The sequence below is a fragment of the Lates calcarifer genome, linkage group LG5 (genome assembly GCF_001640805.2).
Source record: "Lates calcarifer isolate ASB-BC8 linkage group LG5, TLL_Latcal_v3, whole genome shotgun sequence".
Classification (NCBI taxonomy): Eukaryota; Metazoa; Chordata; class Actinopteri; family Centropomidae; genus Lates; species Lates calcarifer.
In genome coordinates this window covers 14377143-14402701 of record NC_066837.1, presented here as the reverse complement: position 1 = coordinate 14402701, position 25559 = coordinate 14377143, and the positions used below count along the sequence as shown (strand labels likewise).

The 25559-nt window shown below is 40.1% G+C and overlaps 5 protein-coding genes across 7 annotated transcripts in view; 2 read left to right on the top strand and 3 right to left on the bottom strand.

The window, feature by feature from the left end:
* Window positions 1-816: 816 nt before the first annotated feature.
* cdk2ap2 (cyclin-dependent kinase 2 associated protein 2) lies at window positions 817-6156 on the top strand. Its single transcript, XM_018695844.2, has 5 exons — window positions 817-919; window positions 2589-2744; window positions 3624-3715; window positions 4570-4690; window positions 5481-6156. The coding sequence occupies exons 2-5, from the start codon at window positions 2690-2692 to the stop codon at window positions 5546-5548; spliced, it is 336 nt and encodes a 111-aa protein (XP_018551360.1). The 5' UTR covers window positions 817-919; window positions 2589-2689; the 3' UTR covers window positions 5549-6156.
* A 103-nt stretch (window positions 6157-6259) lies between these two features.
* On the bottom strand, window positions 6260-10172 carry aip (aryl hydrocarbon receptor interacting protein). The gene is given in 8 exon segments (XM_018695843.2): window positions 6260-7464; window positions 7592-7821; window positions 7897-8038; window positions 8158-8334; window positions 8960-9076; window positions 9078-9149; window positions 9239-9421; window positions 10005-10172. Coding segments are annotated over 8 exon segments (1026 nt in total). The 5' UTR covers window positions 10104-10172; the 3' UTR covers window positions 6260-7458.
* Window positions 10173-11925: 1753 nt separating this feature from the next.
* On the bottom strand, window positions 11926-15222 carry tmem134 (transmembrane protein 134). Of its 2 annotated transcripts, none has more exons than XM_051070630.1 (8): window positions 15011-15222; window positions 14267-14523; window positions 14108-14175; window positions 13910-13996; window positions 13751-13827; window positions 13237-13281; window positions 12410-12463; window positions 11926-12333 (listed from the first exon to the last, which is right to left on the bottom strand). In XM_051070630.1, the coding sequence occupies exons 2-8, from the start codon at window positions 14477-14479 to the stop codon at window positions 12329-12331; spliced, it is 549 nt and encodes a 182-aa protein (XP_050926587.1). In that variant the 5' UTR covers window positions 14480-14523; window positions 15011-15222; the 3' UTR covers window positions 11926-12328. The 2 variants fall into 2 exon arrangements, with proteins under 2 accessions (XP_050926587.1, XP_018551283.1); XM_018695767.2 differs by having other exon boundaries at window positions 11926-12301; window positions 15011-15221.
* A 28-nt stretch (window positions 15223-15250) lies between these two features.
* On the top strand, window positions 15251-20560 carry serping1 (serpin peptidase inhibitor, clade G (C1 inhibitor), member 1). Its single transcript, XM_018695763.2, is given in 13 exon segments — window positions 15251-15372; window positions 16720-16767; window positions 16847-16955; window positions 17052-17213; window positions 17330-17408; window positions 17410-17624; window positions 17768-17983; window positions 18238-18381; window positions 18528-18731; window positions 18815-18954; window positions 19625-19847; window positions 20012-20151; window positions 20153-20560. Coding segments are annotated over 13 exon segments (1845 nt in total). The 5' UTR covers window positions 15251-15315; the 3' UTR covers window positions 20261-20560.
* Window positions 20561-20634: 74 nt separating this feature from the next.
* Window positions 20635-25559, bottom strand: part of doc2d (double C2-like domains, delta) — a 31239-nt gene continuing 26314 nt past the window's right edge. The window contains exon 11 of one of the 2 annotated variants that reach the window (XM_018695764.2): window positions 20635-23980. In XM_018695764.2, the coding sequence (XP_018551280.1) occupies window positions 23841-23980 (140 nt within the window). In that variant the 3' untranslated portion in view covers window positions 20635-23840. Of the gene's footprint in view, window positions 23981-24012; window positions 25171-25559 lie in introns of those variants that run through there. The other variant, XM_018695766.2, reaches the window with a different exon arrangement.

Here is a 25559-nt window from a genome sequence, read left to right as displayed (position 1 = left end):
TATTCATTGCATTTTACAGAAACAACTCCTTTCGCTGTACTCTGAAAGGTCTGAAATGTCAAAATGTGGAGATGCCACAGAGGTGCAAATGGGTTTTCTGTCCTGCAGTCTTTGGATCCAGCAGCTCAGAAGGCGAGATGACAAAGTGACAAAAACTTACTGCATAATAATGTTGTTCATTTGCTGTTTTGCAGATAAATGAAAGACGAATTTAGTTTTGAGACTAGGTCTGTAGTATATTAACACCTTGCACACTTCAACTGAAAACTGTTGTAAATGCAGAGTAATGGCATAGGTTACGCTATGTATTAACATATTCCCCTCTCTGTACAATACAGAAGAAAATTAGGTATCATTAAGTCATCCAGTTCCAAGTGGTTAGCTACAAGCTAAGAGCAGTAAAATGTTATTCAAAAAGAGTGATTCCAAAACTTTGGACTTTAGAAACAGACAGTGAGTTGTATTTTTATTCTAGTTCTTCTTTTCATAACAGTTGATAAAATAATAATCACTGGCTTACAACTTGATTTTATGGTTTGATTGATTTATTTGCAAAATATATTGCATTTTTTTCTTCCACAGGCAAAACTGACATGGATATCTTGTTTCTCTTTCCAGTCTCTCACAATATATAAGCATTATTGTATATAAAATTAGATAAACACCATTATTCATTCATTTGTGACGATTAACTTTATATTTTCATCCAATTATTTAATTTTTCATAATTTGTTGCTGTGGTGATTCCCTGTGACGAGGCCGTTTGGAACAGACGTCATAGGTCACTCCATCAACCAATCACATCGCTCTAAAGGTGAAAAAAACAGTACTACACTACACTTCTCCTTTGCGCATGCTCACACACCGAGGAAGAGCCAGGGCTCGCGTCCCACAGAGGATTTCAACTCTCCTTAAAAAGGTAAAAAAAAATACCATTCTTTTGAATTGCTTGTGGTCTTCTCAATGGTCGTAAGTGTAGATAACCTCTCCATCGTTCACTCTCTGTTTGTAGAATACCAGCGCGGCATGACGACCGTTTTTCTGTGTTGTACTTTTGATGTTATGCTAACCGGCGACAGCTAGCTAATCTAGCTAACGTTACCGAGTAGTAATTAGCTCGGCACCTTCCTCTAAAGCTAACGTCAGCTTTTGTTTCATTCAGCACCTCCGGCTCCCCTCGTATCTTTTCCATCACGTTTAGACATCCACGCTCCGAAAGGCTTTTGTGTTCCCTAAACTAATCAAGAAAACAACGTCTAGTTATCAGATATGAACTCTTATCAGATTTGAATGACATGTGAACAGTTTCTTCATTGAAAGATTATCGTGGCTAAATCTTCTCAGCGGATACTTTATTGGGAACACCACACTAATACTGGGTAGGGCCTCCCTTTGCTCTGAGATCAGCCTCAGTTGCTCGTGGCATGGAGTCCACAAAATGAAAATTCTGGTCCATGTTGACATGATCGTATCACATAATTTCTGCAGATTTGTCAGCTGCACATGCATGAGTTCAGGACATGGGGCATTCTCACACTGGAAGTAGCCATGATTAGAAGATGGGTAAATTGTGGTCAAAAAGGGTTGCACAAGGCTAGCAACAATACTCAGTTAGGCTGTGTCGTTCAAACGACGATTGGTTGGTATTCATGGGCCCAAAGTGTACGAAGAACGCCATTATACCGCCACCACCAGCAGCAGCCTGAACTGTTGATACGAGTTGGGTCCAGGATTCATGAATTGGAAGCCAAATTCTTGCCCTACCATAAATGCTAAATAAATATTTTTGTTTTAAATGTAGTGGAAAAATTACCTGCACTTAAATACAGTACTTGATAGATGTCTTTAGTTAGGTTCCATCACTGTATATACTTCAATATGCTGTGAAACATTGTCAGTTGTTACTGTATCGTTAAGTATATGGCAGCAGAGCCGTCTATGATCTTGCAAGGAACATTTGTTTGTATACCACCTTTAATCCACAAAGACATAGTCAGTAGCTGTTCATAATGCACAAAATATAAACATAAAGAATTGAAATGCAGTCCTTTTAAAGGAAATTTGGCAGGATATAAACAAGGAAATACTCACAACATAACGAAATGGGTATGTAAGTATGCAGGTATATGATGATGATACTCTGTATTGCTTAGTAAATGAATGCTTTAATCTAAAGTTCAAATGTTAAAACTGAACTGTATGGGCACCCCAGTAGTTTAGGGATTGAGATACCATGAACCTCCACAACAATTCAGGCCTGGCCTTGGGACCTTTGCTGCATCTTTCTCTCGTCTATATCTTAAAAGACACAAAATGATGCTGAACGTACCTAAAATGTTACTGTATATATCTCAGATCTCTGTAGGTGTGTCTAGGTGGAAGAAGACAAACAACTGAACCTGAATGAAAAGCTGAAATATAATCTAGTCTTGGATCAAAGTCTTGTTTTGCATACTTGCATACTTGATTCTGATATCAATGTTCACTGCTTTGATATCTGCAAATTGTGGCTCCCTTCCAGTTATTCTGAGGACGGATATAAATTTGACACCATCTTCCTGTATTTGTGCATCTTCTTTTCTTTGCAGCTCTTAGGAGCTCATCACCACCAGTAAAGCTGTATAAGCACCGGGTTGACGGGACCGAAGGAAGTGGCGCGTCGTACGGGGAGCTACCTGCTGACATCGCCATGAGTTACAAACCCATCGCTCCTGCGCCATCTGGCTCCAACCACACTCCTCCAGGTGCGTTGAGACCACACAGCCATCATGTTGTTAATGCAGATATTGGCCATTGGATATAAAACATTTTACACCATGGCCATGGGAAATTATTTTAAATCAGTGGTAGCCTAGCCATTATTCAATTCAATTTTATTTATATAGCGCTGAATCACAACAAAAGTCATCTCAAGGCACTTTTCATATAGAGCAGATCTAGACCATACTCTTTAAAATAGGTATTTACAGAGAGAGACCCAACAGTTCCCACCATGAGCAAGCACTAGGCGACAGTGGCAAGGAAAAACTTCCTTTTAAGAGGTAGAAACCTCGAGCAGAACCAGACTCAGGGTGGGCGGCCATCTGCCTCGACCAGTTGGGTTGAGAGAGGGGGGGGGAGTGGGGGAGAGGGGTTAGAGAATAGCATAACACAGGTTCCATGTAAAAAAATGTAAGGTGATACCAATAATACAGTAATAGTAATGATAGTAGTGATAATTAAAGTAATAACTGCTAACGTAGCAATAAAACTAATAGCAGTACAAGTCATTTCTGTTTATAGCAGCAGGTGTTGTGTGGAGTTGCAGGAGCAGTAGGAGACATGTCATCGCAGATCAGACTCTACAGCTCCAGAGGCAGAAATACCTGCAGTGCAAGTTACCATAGCTACCATGATTATCTTCATATTTATGTTATTCGTGGCGGCTGCAGTATAGAGGTGGTAAAATAGTCTGAGGTGTCTTCAGTGTACAAAGTAATAGCTCTTGCTTCTGAGTATCAGGGAACCGTTCTTTGTGTTATTGCTTATACCTCACTGAGATTAAATGAAATGTGTCTTCTCACTGTTTTTGTGTCACAAGCTCTGGTTATAGTGTGTTATATCTGTTCTTCTCCTCTGTCCAGGCTCTTCTGTGCCCTCTCCATCCCTCCCCTCATCGTCCAACTTTAGGCCAGCTTTCAGTGACTTTGGCCCACCCTCCATGGGCTTTGTTCAGGTACGTCTGCAGTTATCCATGCTGTTCTCTTGTCTTATACTTTGGCAATACCCCATACATCTGTACATACAAGTAAAGCAGAAACTGCACCACAACCAAAAAAAAATATGTTCTTCACGTAAGTTAAAAGGTAGAACTAGTACTTGACATCATGGCTCTGACACTTTGTCTAAAAGTCCATACTAGAGTGGAAACTACATGGTGTTTGCAAAGCAAATTAATGTGAGATACCTCAGAAAATTGCACACACTGTACAGATGATCTGGCCGAGGGGTGGGCTGAACACACCTCCAACTAAAAACTGATCATTAATTGTGAACTGGCTTTTTATTCCTGAACCTGGGGTGGATTTATGAGGGACCTTTAACTTCATGCAGCAGTACAGGTCTTGTTAATTGTATGTGTATACCACCAACAAAACAGTCAGGTTCACTGGGTTCATTCCAAACAGAGAATCTGCATCAAGTTACACTGAAAAATTATTTAGAAAATAAAAGTACAGCCAAACATGCATCTCCAAATACTGCTCCACATCATGCTTGTACTCGTGGAGCACAGTAAAGGTTGACAGTGCCAGAGGGCTGCAGGCATATGACCCACATGGGAGTGCTGAGAAGGGGGTGGCTGACTTGTTGCTTGATTTAAATGCATGCTTAACTACAGCTCTGAAAGCACTACAATTTTTAAAAGGTTAGATGGGAAGCAACAGACACCCAGGCCCTGTCCTTACAGTTTACATTCGCTATATCATATTAGAGAGTCTACACTTTTCATTGTTCTTCTCAACATCTGTGCTGTGACGAGTCTTAATGGATTTTTTTCCTCTTCTAATTACATGTTTGTCACATGAACAGCCCGTCAAAGTGTCTCAAGGGTCCACCTACAGTGAGCTTCTGTCTGTTATTGAGGAGATGAGCCGTGAGATCAGGCCTACATACGCTGGGAGCAAGAGTGCTATGGAGAGGTTAAAGAGAGGTATGTTTTACCTGTCAAAAACACAATATCTGTGGTCAGTGCAAGTAATTTTTAAATATGTGTGTGTGGGTGTGTATTAAATAATTGAATAATTAATCCAAATGCTGAAGGGGAGAGAATGTTGTGTTGTTTCTACTGTACTTTGTGTACTATTATGGAAATTTAGGACCTCTAGAAAAGTGGTCATTGAGGCAGGTTTGACACAGAGTTTATTCTGTGTGGAACTGGATTGTTATTGTAAAATGTAAAAAAAAGAATATGAGTTTGAACTATTAACCTTAGCATTCTGTTTGTTAGGCAGAGAAGCTGCCTATTTGGATTTCTATTGTGTTTAATGGAGAATTGGACTTTTCTGGGGTCTAACTGAACCCTAGTCAAATTGAAATATGCACACACCAAATACTTCCTGTTAAAGGATTCTAATTTTTCTATTGTAATGTTTCTTCTTGTGGTGGTCAGGTATCTAGTTTTAACTACTGCCAGATGTTTTTGATCCAACACCAACTGTATGAGCTAAACATAAGTAACCATGCTATGAAGGAAAACGTACACTTCTTCATGTGAATTACTTTCTGGCAAACAAATGAACTATATACATGTTTATGCATAGCCTATATTAATGTACAAAATACTCAATACTGAATTATTTTGTGTAATAATAACAAATTTCAAAGCTAATTTCTTAAGTTTTTCACCTGACTTTAAAAATACTGCTAATTATTTTTGCACTTGATCCCCTTCATGTCAGATTGTTGATTTAACACCTTCTTGCGCTCTCTGTCTTGTTCAGGTATAATCCACGCCCGTGCACTGGTCAGGGAGTGTCTTGCAGAGACGGAAAGAAGCGCCCGCACATAACCTTTTGGAAAGGTCCCTTCACCCCTCGCTCTCCCCCCTGTAGAAGCCTGCCCTCATTGTCGTCTGTTTTACACCCATTTTTTACCCCCAACCACTGGCTTTTTATAGGTGCATTATGTCCTTCTTGTCTCCACTGTTCCCTGCATTCCACCACACCCATTTTGTTAATGACAAACTTTCTGTGACATGTGGGGTGTACGCAACATGCAGTTTTGTATCTATTTTGAAATAAGTGTGGGGAATTTCAACACATTTTTAAGTAGAGTTGTGAGTAAAAACCTTGGATGGGAATATTTCTAGTATTACTCATTCGATACTGGCAGTTGACCAAGAGAATTGGCTTTTTTAAAAATCAATATTCAAACTGCACTTGTCCTCAAGTTTCTATTCTGAACGCCATTCTTCAACCACTGAATTTTTTCTGAGCATCTTGAATATACCCCGTTTCCATTCACTCTGGCTTTGTTTCCATCATATTTTGTAGTGTAGATGTTTCTCAATCCCAAGAACTCTGTACATCTCAAGTCAATTTGTTAGTACGGAAATTTTGTAAACCAGATTTTTGCAGTTCGGTATGTATATCTTAATTAAATAATAGAAAAAAAATAGTTTTGTGTTCTTTGTTGACCTTGGAAACAAGTTTGTCTACTGTACAAGAGGACACTGATTAGTCTTCTGTATTTCAAATCATCGGTCTCAAAAAATGCAAAGTTGGGGACAGACACATTTATTTTCAGTTACATAATCGCAACCTCTGTAACATGTCACTTCAGACAGGTTCGCCTGATGACCCACTGCTTCACCTTGAAGAGCAATGAGAAGCTCTTTCTAAGCAAGTGAGATACTGAGGGTTTTGCTGAATACATCTTGACAAGAACAACATAATGGCATTTCATACATAAATGAAATAAGTATACAGAAGAAAGCAAAGACAACACAAGTTCATGTGTGTTATATAATGATTGTCACAGATCGCTCAGTTTCCCAGTCGCAACCACCAGGAGATAATGGTCTTCTACTTATTCCAGTGCTTCTGCTGTGACCAAGATTAAAAAAACATGATCTGACGGTGCAAGGCAGAGGTGTGCATTTGAGTACATGATGTTCTTAGTGCAAAAAAAAAAAAAAAAGATTTTCTGAGGGGAGGGCATTTCTGTTTGGAATTGATAGTAAATTTTCCTTGCTGGGTTACAGTTATGAGGAATTCCAAGATTATCCTACAGCTCTGCACACGTTTCAGAGAAGGCAGTACAACATTAAACGCATAAGCTACTTTCTTCTAATTCTGTGGAAAATTGGCGTTTCGTATATATATATATATATATATACTGTTAAATTTATCATTAATTCATACGAAAAGACAAGAAAAATCTCTCTGCAGCAGATCCTGTGAAAGCTGTTGCTAAGGGTGTAAGTCTATAGGGAGCCCATTATTGTGAGCAAGTTATTCAACAAGAATGTTGACATTTCTGACACCTTTACAGACTCTAATAAACTGGAATTTATACTGGAGGTACATGTTCAGAGTGAAGACCACGATGCTCTCAGTAAATGGTGCTGCTGGCCTGTACAGACCTAAGGTTACTGTGGGATTTTGGACCTTTCATGAAAGCCAACCTGATAACCTAGTATATCCTAATCAAAAAAAAAGTGAATTTTCCTAATTAAGAGAAGGAGTTTAGAGGAATAAGGCAGGAATACAAATTGCACCTTGGTGAACTGTGGGTGCGTGTGTGTGTACAACCTGACCGTATCGGAGAGCGTTTCTGCGTGTACCATGGAGGGCAGGGTGGCGAAAGTGTTTGGCTTTGGGTGCATTGTGGATAAAATTAAAACACCAGCAGTGTCTACTGTCTCTACTCCATCTTGAAATTCACAGGCATCCTCTTGTTTCCAACCCAGTGAGAGATTCAACCCTATGAAGAGAAAAAAGACATAGGATACTTCATTATATCATAGCATACAAGCTTCTCATTTCAATCTAATATTTGGGGTCCATTACAGGTACAGATACAGTTAACGAAAACTCAAAACTGCACTGACTGTCGTGGCAGTGGCTGGTGGCGTGTTGTAGTTGAACAGGCCTTTGTAGCGGCCTTTTTCCTCCTTTTCCTTGGAGCGGATCCTCTCCTCCATGGCCCTCAGCTCCTTGGCTACAGACGGTCCCAAAGTGGGGTCTAGCTCCAACACCTTAGCAAAGTCTGCTCGTGCCTCTGTCTCATTCCACACCGCGGCGTGAGCCTTAGCCCGCTTGTAGTAGGCCTTCACATTATCTGTTACGAAAGAAGGAAGTATTTGAACATGTCTTTCCTCTGGTTTTTGTGCAGCACCACCAACAAAAGGCTTACCTTCATATTTGAAGACCAAGGACGAGCAGTGTTCAATGACTTCGTAGTACTGGCCCTCGAGTAACTTGCACTGGCAGTAGTTGAGGAGCAGTGGTGTGATCATATGGTCCAACTTAACCCATGCTTCATCTCCAGGATGCTCCTGAGGGGAGACAGAAGCCACAAAATTTAAACACAATTTTTTTAGAAAGGAATGTTATGATAGTTAATGTAGAAAAATGTCAGTCTGTGTGTATTCGTGCTCACTAACTGTCCCCTAACCTTCATCTGTAGATTTTTGAGGCAGGCAATACCATTGTAGTACTTGTCTGTGGCCTCCTTAATTTGGCCTTGTTTGAAGAGCATGTTGCCCTCCTCGTGGATCTGAGGCACAAATTCTAGTTTTTCTTCGTCTGTCATAGCCCACACATCAAGCTGGAACGACCCTGGAGGCAGAACCTGACCAGAGAAAAAAACCTGGAGATCAGAGGCAGCTGCAGCCTTCACTGTAGGGGAAGAAGGCTGTAATGGTAGTGTTAACAAACAGCAAATCTTTATGGTACATGTATATTATTTACTACAATAATGCTGCAATGAATACCATTTTAGTAAAGTTAAACTGTGTCACATAGGTGTTCATAGCAATGGCCATGATGGTGCTGTCATATTGGACTAGAGGATCTTTCCAATATTTTGTTACCAGAAATACTTTTCATGTTATGTAAATGGGGCTGGGTATCTAACCTCAATACTTTTTTGGTACTGACCTAAATGTGTCTGTAGATCACAGAATCCAAAACTGCCACATATCAACAGCTGGCGGCACATTTTTGATCAGATCTGGAATCTTGTTAGCGTGCAAGTAGCTCTACAACTTTCATGTTTATATCCAAATTCTTTTTTACCATCTTATTCAGGTTTAAGTTCTTGTACAACTCCCCTTGCTCTGACACCATATGACATTTTGAGAACTTTAGCTGCTTTTGTTACATGAAAAATAACAGGCTTTGTAGAAAGTCCTGAATGCAACCCAGTAAAACACCACCAATCATGTTAAACTCCAGGCTGTCCCCCGCCTGCTCACCTCCAGCAGCTCAATGGTGAAGACGAGAGGCTGCGGACTGGCCTGAAGCTGATCCAGGTCCTTATGCCCCAAAGAGTGGTGGGAGTGGATCTGGGCGATGCCGCAGCAGTGTCTCTGGACCTTCCAGGGGGTCCTTACCAGCGCTGATGTTTCTCAGGGACTGGGACACAAGTGGGTACAGTGCTGTGTGCTGAGGGGTGAGGAGAGAGACGAGGAGAAAGATGTCAGCGCTGAGGGGGAGTGAGATAACTACCCTCTGTCACATCCAGTATCACAAACCTTGGTGTCGCAGAGAAATTCTGCAATTTCGCCTTGTCTCATGGTGATGATTATGCTCTCCCACACAGCTAGTTTAAACTTCTTGCCGAGGATGAGCTCCATGGGTTTGCTTTGGCCCCCCATCGTTCTGGAGTCATCCAGGACTGTGCCATCACACAGGCTGGTGCGGTAGTGGAAGACCACCTGATGAAGTAGATATGGGGTAGAGGAAAACAAAATAAAACACTGCTCAACCGAACTGTCCTGTTAAAATACGCACCGTGGCGCCGCTCCTCCAAGAACACAAGATCGATGCAGCTAATCGCTTGTTTACTAGTAACAAAAGAGCAACCACCACTTCTCAGACGGGCCTGGAGAGCGTCTACACTCGATCACATTCTGACCAACCACAACGACAGAAATTTGATTGATGTGTAATTCTGACCAATCCGCGACCATAAACACATTCCATCCTGTCCCGCCCCCGTCTTTCCATCAGATGAAAAAAAAAGAAAAGGAAAAAATCTCTCCCGGCTAAAAAAATACTGCCACAACCTAATCTAGCGGTAAATCACCACAAAGGCAGCAAAGCTCAGAAGCTTATCAGCGATGTCTGTATCTAAGCACTACGTTTTTATTGTGATATTAATCCAAGTGACAGTCTACTAGAGCCTTGTGTGTTAGCAAAGATAGAACTGCTGATAGCATTAGCTAACGTGCTTCGTCGTATTCCTTTAACTCAGGCGACCAGACTAAACCTGCTGAGCCCATGACGCTGTGCTTTTACCTTGGTTCCATTGGGGAAGGTCGATAGCTCTCCTTTACCGGGACTGACCAGTTTCTTTCTTATTCCTTCTTCGAGAAGCTTGCGTGCCTCTTCCTCCATCCTTCACCGAGTCTCAGTTCACGACAGATGACGATGTTTGCCGAAGCTGGTCGCTTCGTGAGCATGTTCGTGAGACGTCACTTCAGGCGTAAGAGCGCCCTCTACACGTTCTGTAAATGCAGTAGAGGTTAGGGACTGCGAGACTCCTTTTTCATAACCATAAAAACAGAAACAGAGTTATCTACCTTGCATAATAATTCATGAGGATTTACGCTGACTATTTTTGCTTACTTACTTACTTAAGTACATTTTGCTGCTAACACATCTGCACTTTTATATAAGTAACATTCTTTGTGTGAGGTTTGTGGTGCAGTAAGGTACACACCACTTATAGTATATTGGTCCATTCATCCAAATTAATAAAAATAAAAGCAACAGATTTTCTTACTATCATATTGTGGTAAAGTCACATCAACTCAATAGGTTTGATCACAATACTTTAATTTAAATTAAAAGATTAAATTGACTTTCCAGAAATAATGTCCCAGTTACGCTGGATAATCCAAAGACTTTGTTGTGAACTGTACTTTCTACTGAAGACATAGTTAATAGAAATAGCTTTGCATGTGTTTATGTATATGAAAAATAAAAAAAGGAAAATGCACATCTCTTTTTTGTTAACTGTCACAGTGTGATTTATTTTGTGGTTTCTTATCATCACGAGTTTAGTGCTTCAAATCCAGAGTAGATGCATTTTGGCTGTGAAGTGATACCAGAACATTAATTATCTCATATATATGGCCCGCTGCTGCAAAAATGAGCACTGGTGTCAGTGTGTATTTACTGTAATTGTCCCCAATATGACGCTTGAGGTTTAAGTGAAACAGAAGTGCTGCTAGATAAATCTGAAGGGCTCTTATACCCTGAGGGTCAGGCTTGCAGATCACAAGGTCTGAAAATGCAATTGAGGAACCATTATCCTGAGAAAAATTATCCTGGGATTGTGAATGGCTTGATCAGCTGTCCTTTTTCCAAACTAACTGATTACAGCTAATTTGGAGTTAAATTCCTTGTAGTCAAAGGTACTGTGGAGTCCTGCAAAATTCACAGCGTGGAAATAAACCCCAAATTAGCTCTAATCAGTTAGATTGGATGGCAGACAGTTGATTTAGCCACTCACAATTCCAAATCTGTACAACACAGGACGACATAAAACCACAAAGATCTGACATACCTGTGACTGATTTAGCCCCAAGTTTAAAAAGTTCAGACTTTTTTGAAATAGAATCTAATTTATAGTTGTACACTGTTTTAGTTTTTGTACATAAAACACTAACACTAATATTATTTAATCTGATGTGATGTGATGTTGGGAATCATATCAGCCCAAATTTCTTTACTTTTACAATCAAAATCTAATCAGTTATTCTTTGAGTCCAAGTGAACATTTGTGCCAAATTAGAAGAAATTCTTCAAGGCTTTACTGAGATATTGTGTGACAGACGGACAGATAGACGGACAAAATGCCTCCAGCCACAGCTGTCCTTGGTGCAGAGGCATGAAAACTTAGTGCCAGTGCTTTTTACTTCCTGTGTCTGTGACAATATAAATGTAGAGTGTTACAAAACAGTGAATGGCTGAAGCAGATAACACAGATACCTTCTCGGTGTAAGGCTACACAAGAAACATCAACAGATTATCTGAAGAGTATTGTGTCTCCCATATATGTTTTGATTAATCATTTTCAAGCATTAGCATTTTCACCATTACATGCTATTATATGTATTACACAATTGCATACTATATGAATATTACAGTATATTTCAGCTCAGTCAAAGTCCTTCTAGGCTACAGTTTAGAAAACTAACTCAAATGATACAAATTTAAATATACAAACGTTTTATTGTAATTTCACAGTCATTATTCACACAACATAAAAAAAAACACAGGCAAGACCAATGTCCTTCTTTTTCGTGTACACATACAGCAACATCAGTTCATGTAGTGGAAACATAGACCAGGCACTGAGTGGTTAAATTAGTAGTGGTCATTACAATGACAAGAAAAAACAATGTGAAACATGTGACAATATATTTTCGTTACAAGTGACAAATATAATTCATTTTAAGATATCAAACAACAAAATGTAGAGGAAATGTAGTGTTTCATAAAATGTCATTTTTCAAAGTAAGGTAAATAGAACAATTTGAAGCCTCTTCTTCCACGCACAGCACAGCTGATGTATATCACATGGTACACTGGAGGACATACAGGGAATGACACTGTTAATCTAAACAAAGCAAAGCGTGTGTTCACTGGTGCAGCCAAAAGGGATGTAAAAAAAAAGAACTAAATGATCAATTTACCTCCAGGGATGAAGAGAAGAAATCCAGGAACAAAGAAAATAGCACTTGAAACCCCTGTAAGGACAGTTTCATTAGTTCAAACACAGTCACTAATCAACTGGTTCCCTCTTTCTATAAAATTAAATTAATTATAATAATACAGTCACTGGTTCCAGACTTTGTTGCAAACTACAGCTGTGCAATGTGCAATGTTGCAAGTGCAATGACACTCCATGGCCTTGAGAAAGGTGTTTTTTTTTTTTTTTTTTTAAAAAAAGATGAGAATCAAAAATCACTATCTTCATTTACAACCCACAGGCCCACCAGTCCTGCTGCTACTGTTTTCCAGCTTTATTTCTTTACACCAGTTGTAAAAGTAGAACTAGAGAACAAGTGCGACAGATTGGCATTGACTGCTGCGTTTGGAAACAGTGCACTATATCGTCAAAAGAACTTTGCTCTTGGTGCTTCTTCATGATCAGCTCAGTGTAATGATATGACAGGGACAATATAAAGACAAGATTATAGAGAGAGCTGCCAAGCTCCTGATTGCTTTTTACAATTCATTAATTTGTTTTATGAGTTTGTATTTTGTTGAAAAATGTTCATTTATTTATGATTTGGTAATTAGTGTAATTTGTAGGTAAAATCACAATTTTTCTGCTTCTGTAGCAGCTCGGTGATTTACTTTTTTGAAGTTTTAAGCATAACTTTTCTTTTGAAATATCCAGTCAACATATTTAACGTGAGCTGGTTGATAAAGTATTTCTAATACTCTTGGATTTGGACTAACAGACCTATTGTGTCATTTCTGCACACGGAAGTCAAAAATGTTTTTTCTATCTTACCTGCATTTGGATTCAGCTGTATGACAACACCTGTGAAAATGAGAGCTAAAAAGAAACAATACAGGAGTACATCAGTGGAAGTGGCAAAAACCTAGTATAGGTTTTCAACACTTCTTTTTTTCCATTAATTTGTTAACTCTGGAAGAAAAAAAAAAAAAAAAAAACTGTTATGCAGAGAGGACCAAGGGGACAAAGTTCAATGTGTGAAGTGCCAGGCATGTCACTGAAACAACATGGAACAAACTACCTGGTGTGAAACTAGAAAACAAATGACAAAATACAAAAAAAGTTTAGAAGCGCATACAAAGCGCCACTGTAACATTTGAATATTCATTTTACTTTGTAGTCACATTCTGAACCATCTACATTTTGAGAAGTTTAAACAATGAGAGCCATTATGACCAGATGTTGCTGTCAACAGTGAAGAGAAAAAAACTTGACAAAAACAGGAGCTGCTCTGGCTGGACATTATTATATATTTGATGAGTAAGAAACACTTTAGCTTAGGACTCACCAACTCCAGTGATGAGGAGAAGGAATGAAGCAAGAACCACCCTTCTGTTTTTCTTCACCAGCGGATGAGACACCCACCTGAGCAACACATTTTTGAAAGTAACTGTGTTTGTTGTTGCTTCTCTGTGTGCAGTTGTGTGCATCTGCTGTTTGAACTTACCCGCAGCACTGTGCAGAGAGCTGCGTGACCGAACTCAAGGTGCTGAAGGACCACTGGGAGCTGCAGTATGACAGAGTTGCCGGGTCACTGTGTGAGAGAGAAGAAACAGACTTTATCACGCACGCAAACAACATGCAGGCAAAGGAAGAAAAAAACAAACAAAAAAGTCACATCAGTAGTCGTACTTATGGGTCTCACCTGATTTTGAAGAAGTTATTGAAAGAGGAATTGCCATTGTTGCCCAAGGCGTCTTCATTTTCCAGATTCTAAAGAAACAGCACATGTTTAAAAGTTGCAGAGTCAAGTACACAACTTACAGCTTTATATCTGTACACACAGAAGGTGCATCATGTGTACCTGATACTTCAGGTTGCTGTGTTCAGGGGAGCCGGCGGCAGAAGGTGAGGGGTGAGTCTGAGGTTTAGTGAAAGTCAAAGGACCAAATGTCATCTCTCCTGCTTCTCTGTCCTTGTCTCTGCCTTTCCATCCCTCCGTCTCTCCGTCCGACACAGCTCCCTCCTCGTCTCCCTCCAACACAAAGGCATCATCGATACTAAACTGTGTTGCCATGGTGATCGCCTCTCACACCCTGAGGACCTGTAGCTTAATGCACACTGTGGGTTAAGAGGAAAAATCAATGTTACTCACAGAACATGCACTCAGAGCTATGAAAGACACACATTTACTGGTAACAACCACTGTCTACATTGACTATTTACTGCTACAGTATACTGCCTTGCAAGACAAAAAAGTAAAACTTTAGCAAGTAAAGCAAGCAAGTAAAAACCTTTTTTAAAACTTTTAATTTGTGTTGCAGTCAACGTGGGTATTTCCCTTTAAATGGGTTAAAGTGCGCGCAAGTTTGGAGCTCATTATCAACCATGTAATAAAGTTAAGCACACTAAACAAAGCTAAAACACTTCAGTTTACCATTAACTCGGAAAATATCTACTAAGCTGCCTCAACTCGGCCGACATATCAGAGCAGATCGGAGCAAAAGTTGAGTGAAATAAGCCAGAGGCTAACTGGCTCAGTTGTTGCTCTCTGCCATTGTTTGTGCTCTTTCCGCTAGTCGATCAGATGACCAGGAGGAAAACTTACTGTCTTAAGTAAATCTTCTCTCCAGCGAGGCGATACTCGACTCCACGTTGTTTAGAAACAGGTTACATATTTGTACACTCTGTGCCAGTTCTGCAGAAAGCCTTCCTATAAATCTCTGTAGTGTTCTTGCATACGAAAAACACCTCTGAAAAAGTTTTGAACCTCTTCCTTTCTCTTTTTTTTTGTTCTCGATTGGACACGCCTGATTACGCCCAGAGGTCTCGTATGGAGTCAGTCTGCTCAATCGAGCATCGGATTGGCGATCGACCCACTAACTTACATAAGATGAAAAAACTTGCGCAGTTATGGGTGAAGACAGGGAATACAGCAAGACTCTCAATAAACCTGGGATTTATTCTGAGGTACAATTGTGAGGTACTTGTGTTTTGAGTGTTATCGTTGTATGGCACATTATTTCTACATTCAGTTTACTTTCTCATCTAATGGTTCAGTTTTCGGATTTTCTTTAAATAAACAATCATAAGTTACCAAAATACAATACTTTATGTTAAAATGTAAGATTCACATAATGACCGACAGTATGTATATAAAGTAACTGCATTACAAATTTGACTTCAGCACATCATTCTTGCATCATTTGTTTTCTTGTTTACAACTTTCAGAAACTGTTTGACTTTTATATAGATATTGTATGTTGTTGTCCATTGTTGTTGTTTATATTTTTGCTTTATTTATTGTTTGTTTGTTTTAATGGCTAAATATACAAGGGATTTGTACAGTTTAAGAGGAAATATATATATATATATATAAACATAACATAAGTGACGATGGAGCTGAATTAGGTGCACAAAATGAAAGTAAAGAGACAGTAGGCTAATAATTATACTTTCTGGTAAATCACATTGGGTTAAGTACAGCTTTGGACCATGATAAGGCCAATACACTCCAAAATATAAATTAAAAACTTTATTTTTAAAAAGTACTAATTAATTTAATAATCCCATGAAAACACTTCACTTTTCTCACATCACAACTATGTTCCACTTGTCAAGACTGAGTGGGTACACCTGGACCTAAGCACGGATATCATGAGTAGTACAATAATATATTTTTGCAGTGCATAAACAAATGTAATGTCAGCAAATTAACCACAGGGACACAAATCTTCCCACTCAGTATCTGTTGCCAACATGTGAAATCATGTGGTTTCCAGTAAACCAGAAGACCTGCAAACAAACATCTCTAAACCAACAATCACAGATTAGTTGGTTTCAGTTTACGGGAGCAGACAGTCAGAGGAGGTTGAAAGTGAACAGTTTTTCGGATGAGGCAGAAACATTACTAGTAAAAACTGGTGCCATTACTGAATTTGGAATCATTTGGAAGTTGAAGAGGTGTGAGTTATTTAAATTCTTTCTGACTTTTTGGTGTTTCATCACTGAACCAAGGCAATATTATTTACATTACATTATCCATTACTGTTAGAAACAACTCTACTTTATCTTCTTAAGTTTTTATGTGCTAAATCTCTGACAAATGTGTACTTACTGCAGTTGGAAGTTGTAGATAAATGATCACAGTTTAGAAAGTTTTAATGGTGGGGAATATCACAATGTTTCACTGGTTGCGCCACATATTGATCTTTTTTCCGGCTTGGTGCCATGTTCATTTTGAAATCCTCACTTGCAAAACAACTTCATCAACATGCTGATCTAATTTTACTCCCTTTGCTCTGTGCTCTGCTTTAGATGAAACTACAGGCCGTACTTTGCATCTTGCTCCAGCTCATTTTTGAGGTAAACTGAATTATAACCCTTCCTAACTTCTGAATTCATCAGCTTTTTATCAGATGTTTGATATTTGGTTTCTGTTCAGCTTTCATCATGCACATATCTCCGGGTGACACCTGGTTCCACTCTGGAGCTGCCATGTCTCTCATTCCAAAGTGACTTCACTGCAGCCACCATCACCTGGCAATTCAATGGTCTTAATATACTTCTATAGCCATCATCGCCGTTCTCACTGTACTGCAAAAATATACAGTTATCTATGTTTTTACAGTTTTATCTTCTCCATACAGGTAAAGATATAAGTGAGCACCCGTATGGCTCAGTTACAGTCAAAAAAGATGGCTTGTATCTCTCTATATCCCCCGTGACCGCTGCCAATGAGGGAAACTATGTGTGTGTGATGAAGGATGACCAAGTCGAGATGATAAGGATGTACAACATCACAGTTGATGGTGAGATACACACCTCTCTTCATCATTTTGATTTGGGGTAGATGTGAAATGGACATATATATCAATCAACAAAAAGCTTGACTCTAAAACTTGTTTGTGTCTGTCTCTCTCTACAGCATCAATTGGCTATACCATTAAGGTAATCAAAGGCTCATATGTGAGGCTCCCATGTAATTTTCCACCTGGCAGTCCAAGTTGTGGCCAATGCACTGTGGTTCAGAGAGACAGATGACGGCGGAAGGGTGATGCTGAATCTTCAAGACGAGGAAAATAATAAACTGGAGCTGCTTTATCCACTTGACCATGATCAGACCCTCATACTCAGAGACACTGCCATGGACGATGCTGGAATTTACACTTGTGAATCTACAGATGGGAAGAAGCTCAGCACCATTTACATTATTGTTGAAGGTAGGTTTGACAGTCCTTTTTATATTCTGCACCGTCCATGCATCTCGGAACCATTCATTCTTATAATAAATGGCAAACTGAGGTATTGTAATAAAAAGTAGGTACAACATTCATTTTTAACTGTCTGCTTAACTTTCTTTCAGTACCTCCTACTGAGACTCCTCACACATGTGAGGGCTTTACCACACCATGGGAGCCGTGCCAGGACCAGAACAGTCGCACAGGGGAACCCATGTTACAGGAGTCCATGGCAGAGTTTTCCATGAAGCTCTATTCTTACCTCAGACAGTCAGATCCCTCTGGCAACTTGCTCTTCTCTCCTATCAGCATCAGTGGGGCACTCTCCCATTTGTTGCTAGGTATGAAAAGGGAAAAAAGTTCCTTATTTGCTTAATATTTTCTTAAACAATAAGTCTGGTGATATTTTACATTTTTCTTATCATCAACAAATCCCATTTAAGACCACAAAAAAAGGATGACTTAAAGTTCTGCCTGTGTGTCCAAAGCTTGATATATCTTATTCCTCTGTGCCATAGACCTCCATTTATATCCAAATGTACATCATTTATTACAATGAATGTGCACATTGTTTTCTTTGCCGTGTTACCTTCAGGTGCAAGGGATAACACCCGCAAGGCCATCGAGAGGGCAGTCTGTGTGCCTCATGAGTTCCACTGTGTTCACTTCCAGATGAAGAGGCTGAGAGAGAGGATGGCAAGCTCCTTGCAGATGGCTTCTCAGATCTTCTATAACCCACGTACTACTATCACAGTGTGAAGTGCACTTCACTTCAGTGAAGAGAAATGCAATCAAAGAGAAAGATACTGAGATTCTGAATGTGTACAAAAGCTAAAAGGCTCTCTATCTCTGTAGTTCATCATGGTTTCTCTGTTCTTTCCTTAGAAATGAATCTGAGTGAATCCTTTACTAACCAGTCCATTCAGTTCTATGACGTAGAGCCCACCAGGCTGCTGGAGAACAGCGAGGAGAACACACGGATGATCAACAGCTGGGTGGCAAATAAAACCAAAAATAAAATCACACAGCTGGTTGACTCTGTTTCACCCAGTACACAGCTGATTCTGCTCAACGCCGTCTCTTTTAGTGGTCAGTAAACTGTGTGCACACAATGTGTGTATGTGCATGTGAAAACAGTGGAAACTAACAAACTGTGTGTATCTGTGCATCAGGTCAATGGAAGGTCAAGTTTGATGAGAAACAAAAGAAGGGTCATTTCACAAAACTGAACGGTGATATGGTGAAGGTGCCTATCCTCTTTCATCACAATTACATGGCAGCCATGATGTTTGTGGTTGAGCTAAAGGCACAGGTAAAAAAAACAAAACACACCAACACCCATCTTAACTCCAAACATTTACATACTAATCTCTATACAGGAGCTGTTGCCAATCAAGGTACTTTAAAACCCTTAGAGCCTGATTGCAGCAATATAATTATCTCAGAGGGATAATTCAGTCAAATGTAACTACACAGACATGGTACACATATTTTTATACTCAGTGTGACTTACGGTTTCTAAGGATATCACAACCTCCAAAGTCCATCTTGAATAAAAATCCAAAAATCAGCTTAAAAATCATACTAAAAAGATGTTCCTTCTAACTCCAGAACATGCAAATATTATGTTTTTAAGTTTTAAATTTAGAGTAATACTGTGATAGTCATCTGTAGATCCATTGGTACACTGCAGACAGAAACTGATAATAGCTAATTCAGCATACTTTTAATGGTGTCAATTTGCGGAATATAAACATATATAGGCTCTAGTTGTACCCACAGCTAATAGCACTCCATGCTAACATTATACTTCCTGTTTGTAGCTCCCAAAGCATTATGGGAACAGTACTTCCAAAACTTAGAGCATGAAAGGAGTGACAGAATCCATTAATATTATATTTTTTCCCCCATGTTGCATCATCATATATATTATACAGTCAGGGATATAGACAGTAGACACAGTTTCTTTATTTTGCCAACAGGTGGCGCGGTTTGCCCTCTCCGGTGACAGCAGTCTTTATATCCTACTGCCTCGCTCCAGCAAAGCGGCTGACCTGCAGCACGTGGAGGAGAAGATGACAGACACAGCTGTTCGTCAAATGATAGAACAAATGAAAACAACACCTCCTCAGCAAATTGAGGTTACCCTGCCCCAGATCAAGCTGGATGTCCAGCCAGACATGAACATACTTATCAAAAAATTAGGTTTGTTCATTTTCTTTTCTGTCTGTCAGAGTAGCACCAATGTTTTCATCTTGTGTATTACTTTATCTAGCTGCCAGTGGATATGTCTCCTCATCTGCTTCTTGATTTCATTTAATTTCTCACCATCATCTCTCTGGACTTTTCTCTCTTTCCTCCCTAAACAGGACTGTCGTCTCTCTTCGAGAATCCCAACCTGTGTGGCCTTTACTCTGAAGACAAGTTGGTTCTGGACGATGCCAGACACCGAGCCTTCTTCGCATTGACCAAACAAGGGGTGGAGGCCGGCGCCATCACCACTATATCGTTTCTCTCGCTCCTCCTTATCCTTCTTTGCCATGCGGCCTTTCATCATGCTGTTGTGGAGTGACCAGGCCAATGTGCCACTCTTTATTGGCAGAGTGACCGACCCATGAGCAGGAGGGCAGACACAGAAAGAGAGAGGGAGTGGAAATGACGTAACAAAAGCACACAAGCAGGGAAGAAGCACAGATATAGCAAGCAAAACCTGCCTGATATAATTGAAATACAAGTCATTTCATTATGTTACTATTATTTTTTCTGAATATTCAGTTGCTTTTTCAAAACTTGATATTAAACTATATTAATTCAGTATCAGTATTGCTTCTTGTAGTCATGTAGTGAGCCTTACAAAAACATATGCACAGGTTTGGATTGTTTTCAAATATGATGATGAATAAACACATACGCACATTGCGCTGCCTGTTTTATGTTTTTGAAGAACTGAGCACAGTGTGGATCACTTGCCATTCAAAGGAAGACAGACGAGCACTGAAACAACTTCAATTTATTTTGCGAAGTAGTTACACAAACCCACCACAGGATGGCAGCCATACTGTGTGATTGACATTGACAGTGAATACACAGGGACTGCAGTAGTGAATTCCCATCTCACTCCCATCTCAGCCCTCCTGCATCATCACCACTGATATCATTTTGAGGAAGACAAGTGTCAAAATCTGTGACAGTAAAGGTTTTGTTTTCTTTTAAAGCAATAGCTTGCTTGGTAAAGCACAGCAACTGAGCGAAAAATACCCTGAATCATCGTATTCACAAACAAATACACACTGAAGGTAAGAGACTGAATGGATGGCATAGGCTGTAAACACATCAGCATTCAGAATGATCAGCTAAGGTTGCACTCTATTATACAAGCTGACGGTGGTTGCTAAACATGCAGCTGTATTGCAGATAAAATGATTACATAAGCTAAGCAGGGTCAATAGACAAGAGTCAGAAAATTTGGTGACTGTAAACAAAACCAACAGATCCAGAGACAGGAATAAGCAACCATCTGGCCAGAAATGTGAACTCAATGAGATCACTTTCGCCCAGCCCATCCCCAAATGAAGTATTCCCAGAAACGCATCTTTGATGCTTGGATAACATGATAATGTCATTGTTTTGGTTTGATTATCTCACTGCTGACATGCTGGGAGTTTTTAATGTGCATAGAGAAAGTACAGAATAAACCCACCATCCTTGCCCAACCCTCCTGTTAAAGTCATTTAAGGTCTAGCTGAAAATGTGTTTAAGCCTACTGTTCGAACACCTCCAAGTACCAAGCTTTTGTAATGCCCAAGCCCTTTTTATTCTAAACCTAATTCACCACTGAAGGATCCATTTTTTGCAGTCAAAGATGAGACATTCACAAGGTTGTCGAAGGACACCAAGAATATGAGCAGCCGGATCGATTCAACAGTTAGAAAACTCCCGGAGGCCACTGACTGACTGTGGGTATGTTTTTGTGGACCGGTGTATGGCCAGAGCAGTAGTGATAAATGAATTGGGGGAATACATTTGATATTCTGGCAGGCTTTTAGACAGTTCAGCAATGAGCTAGCCCATACACGCCATCAGTATGCAGATACATACACTGAGACACACAACATATGTGTAGGCTAATAAGTGTGCAATCTAGCATAGCCTCTCAATTTCTTGGATCCTGGTCTGTGATTATCTACTGTCCCCTGCTACTGCCAAATCTGTTTCTATACAGAGTGTAATCTCATTTTATCTCCTGAGGCTAAATCAAAGGGGGGCTCCATTCTATATGTCTGTATTTCTACTAACTGCACACAGTTTATCTCAGCAGGCAATCCTGTGTTTTACAGACATGGACACAATAATCCTAGAGGTCCTATCTCATGTCCAAAGAGTTAAATATTAGGACAAACATAATCAGATGAATGGAACATTGTTCTCAGCATTAACTCTGATGGGTGATGTAGATTTCAGCCAGATTTCCACACAAGAAGAGGTTCCAAGGGGTGAGTAAAGGTGAATTAAAGGGCCCTATTCTCATAGATAAGATAGCAGGACCAACCAAACGCCTGAATTTTCTAATTAATATATTACTGGTATGATATTGCCCTGCTAGAAGAAAATGTTACATCATCTGTGACTCTGCAGGAGCAGAATTGGAGTCACTGAGGTAAACTTGCTTGGATCCTGCTGAAATCTGGTTCATAATGCTGGAGTGAAGTGAAGGTACAAATGGTATACTCCTAGAGCAATATCCGTTCTGCCTGCCTTAGACACTGCTTCAGCCTTTCATCAGAAAAAGTAAAAAAAAGAGCGGTCAGAGGTTATGTATCAAGACATATTCCATTCTTCGAGTTGCTTTATGACTGTCTGGCAATGGGAGAGAAAGAGAGAGATGGCAAAGGTCTGGCATACACATGATTGACAACTTGTCAGTGTCCTCCAGCCAGGAACACTCGCACCACTGAGGCCAGTGGTGGTGGCAGAGGATTTCTCTCTTGTATGTGTCTTTCTTGTCCTTTGTTATAATTTCTTCACACCTCTGTGCCTCTGACGTTGGATGAAGACATTTTGAATGGAGTATGATGTGAATACAGACACACACACACACAGTGCACAGACAGTAAAATGTAGGCACTCATATTCTTCATAGCCCTCATGCATACACACACAAACACTCACACACACACTAATGCTGACATGTCAATGTCTGATATGAAGGTGTATAGAGAGCCACTGTCACTGAAAGTCAATGAAAAGACATAAGAACAAGAACACTCAAACAGTAAAGGTACAAATCCACCAAATGGATCATTTTGTGCTTTATAATACGGTGTGTTGTTTTGCATCAGATCAACAACCACTAAAATAGAGACTTCTCAGAACAGAATCACCCTTTCATAATATCCCCGCTCCTGTAACTATATACCACATTATGAATCACTAGGGTGCACATACTGTTGGCCCCTTTTCACTGAATGAATTTTGAGTACATTAGTCTCAAATCTCTTCATTAGGTGTAAATTCGAATGACAGTATATGAGCAACTTCCACAATACAGTAAGGTCTAAAGCACAATTGTGTGAGTATTGTTTTGTTACGTCAACACTTTAATGAGGACATTGTCACAATTTGGTTCACCTTTAAAAAATGTATTCAGATTACACCTCATTACCATCACTAATATTAGTATGTATATTGTATACTAATACTTGGTGCTGTAATTATTGGCATTATATGACGGATTTCATTTTCAACATTATTATTATTGCATGTTTTATCCTTTGCTCTTATTACTGCTTGACTTGGTCTCTGTTTCCAACTATCGCTCAGTGAGACAAGTGTGTGTGTGTGTGTGGTTGTGTGCATGTACATGTCTTTGTGTGGTTGTGTGTACATATCTTTCTATGGTTTTGTGGTTTGAGACCCTCATTGTGAGGACATTTTGGCATTGTAAGGACATTTTGGCCGGTCCTCACAACTTCAAAGGGTTGTCTGATGGTTTTAGGTTTGAGGTTAGAATGAGGTTTAGGTTTGAGGTTAGAATGAGGTTTAGGTTAGCGTTAGGGTAAGGGTTAGATATTTTTTTGTGATAGTTAAAGTTAGGGTAAGGGGCTAGGGAATGTACTGTGTCTCCACAACCATAGAAAGACCAGCATGTGTGTATGTGTGTGTGTACATGTGTATGTATGCATGAATGTCTTGTGTAATCTAGTCCGGTTTGTCACTGCTCGGGGCTCCTTGCTGTGTGAGCGTATGCCAGTACTCCACTTTCTTCCCTTTGTTTTTGAGACACTCGAACCAGTGTTTGAGTCTCTGTCCACTCGCATTGATACCCAGTTCCACTCCACCTGAAACCAGAGGGAGAAAACAGAGAGGATGAAGAGTCAGGAGGTGAGGGGACAGTGGTCATGATGAAAGGAGAAACTTAGAGGAAGTGAGGGAAGGAATGACAGAAAGAAAAACCAGTGGTGGAAGAAGCACTCAGACCGTTTACTTGGGTAAAAGTACAAATACAAGAATGTAAAAATACTCCACTACAAGTAAAGGTCTGGCATACATTTTACTGTTGTGGCTAGTCAATGTGGAGCTAGTTTTAACTACTGTATTTTCAGTTCAGTGGTTTTGCCAAATGGTTCCCAACCAATGGGTTTGACCCTCTTATAAGGGCCAGGAGATAAATCTGGAGGGTTGTGAGATGATTAATGGGGCAGAAAAGAAGAAGCAAATTTGAATGCTTTTTTGGACTTCTCTTCTTCAGCTACATGCTAACTGTAATCTGCTGCTTGGGCAGGTAGCATTGTGGGTTTTTAGAGCTTTTTTGCAACAACTCTGGTGGCAACAGAAAAAAACAAATAAGGATACAGACAAGACATTTTGTCTTCCTATTAAAATCTAATGTTCAGTAATGTCTAATCGAGCTTCAGCAATAATGTACATCATTCATGCCATTAAAGATAATTATTGTTTGACAGGCAGACAGACATGGGGGCAAAGAAGGAAATAAACGACATTATAGACAAATTCCTCCAGGCAGAGAGAAAGAGAAAAAGACAGGTAGCTGGGGAATTACATGAAAGAGAGATGCAGATAACAAAAGATTTATTGAAAGAGCCTGGCCACTGAATGTGATGGGTGGGGGGAATGAATATGCAGAGAAGCAGGAAATGACTCAGGTTGAAGTGAGCGGAGGTGATGGAGGAGTTGGTGGAGAGGCACACTGGAAGACAAAGAGACGCAGGCAGTTGTTGCACCGAGGTTATTACAAAGCCATTCCCTTGGCTGTGATTGCATGGTTAATGGAGCGTGAAGTTTTAAACACGGTATTTTGGCAATGCCGGCTTCTAACAGCGCCTTGGAAAATGACAGCCGCAAGCAAACAAGGTTCGATTGTTGAGCTACGACTCATCTGAACTCGGGAGTGAACGCTGCCTGAGACGCTGCTTCTGGGATGAGAGGGGCAGCCTTTGAGTGTTTCATAGCCTGTATCCTCCTTCTCTTTCCCCTCATACACAGATACGCAACTTGAGCAGGTCTAAACCTGTTGGCAGAGTTTCGACAGGATAATCATGCACAATGCTTTGTCACCCCCACCCACACAATACTCCCACCACCTCCGAACAGAGATCGATGGAGTGTTCCCTGAGCCTGTGGGCTGTTGGTGACAAACGAACGGTCAGCCATCCTGACATGCACTGGGGGACAGAAGAAGGATGAGGAACCAGAGCCGGAGGAGATGACACAGACAAGGGTGAGGCTGACATATTGGTGAGCATATGGGTACCAACACTGGCACAGGTTTGACCCTGTCCTCTGTCTGCTTATTTTTACACAAAATCCTCCTCTGGCAGAGCATTACACCTAAAGGCATCAATATGCTTTAAATTAAGTTCTTGTCAGATCACAGAACAGCTTCTGAATCCTTGCCTC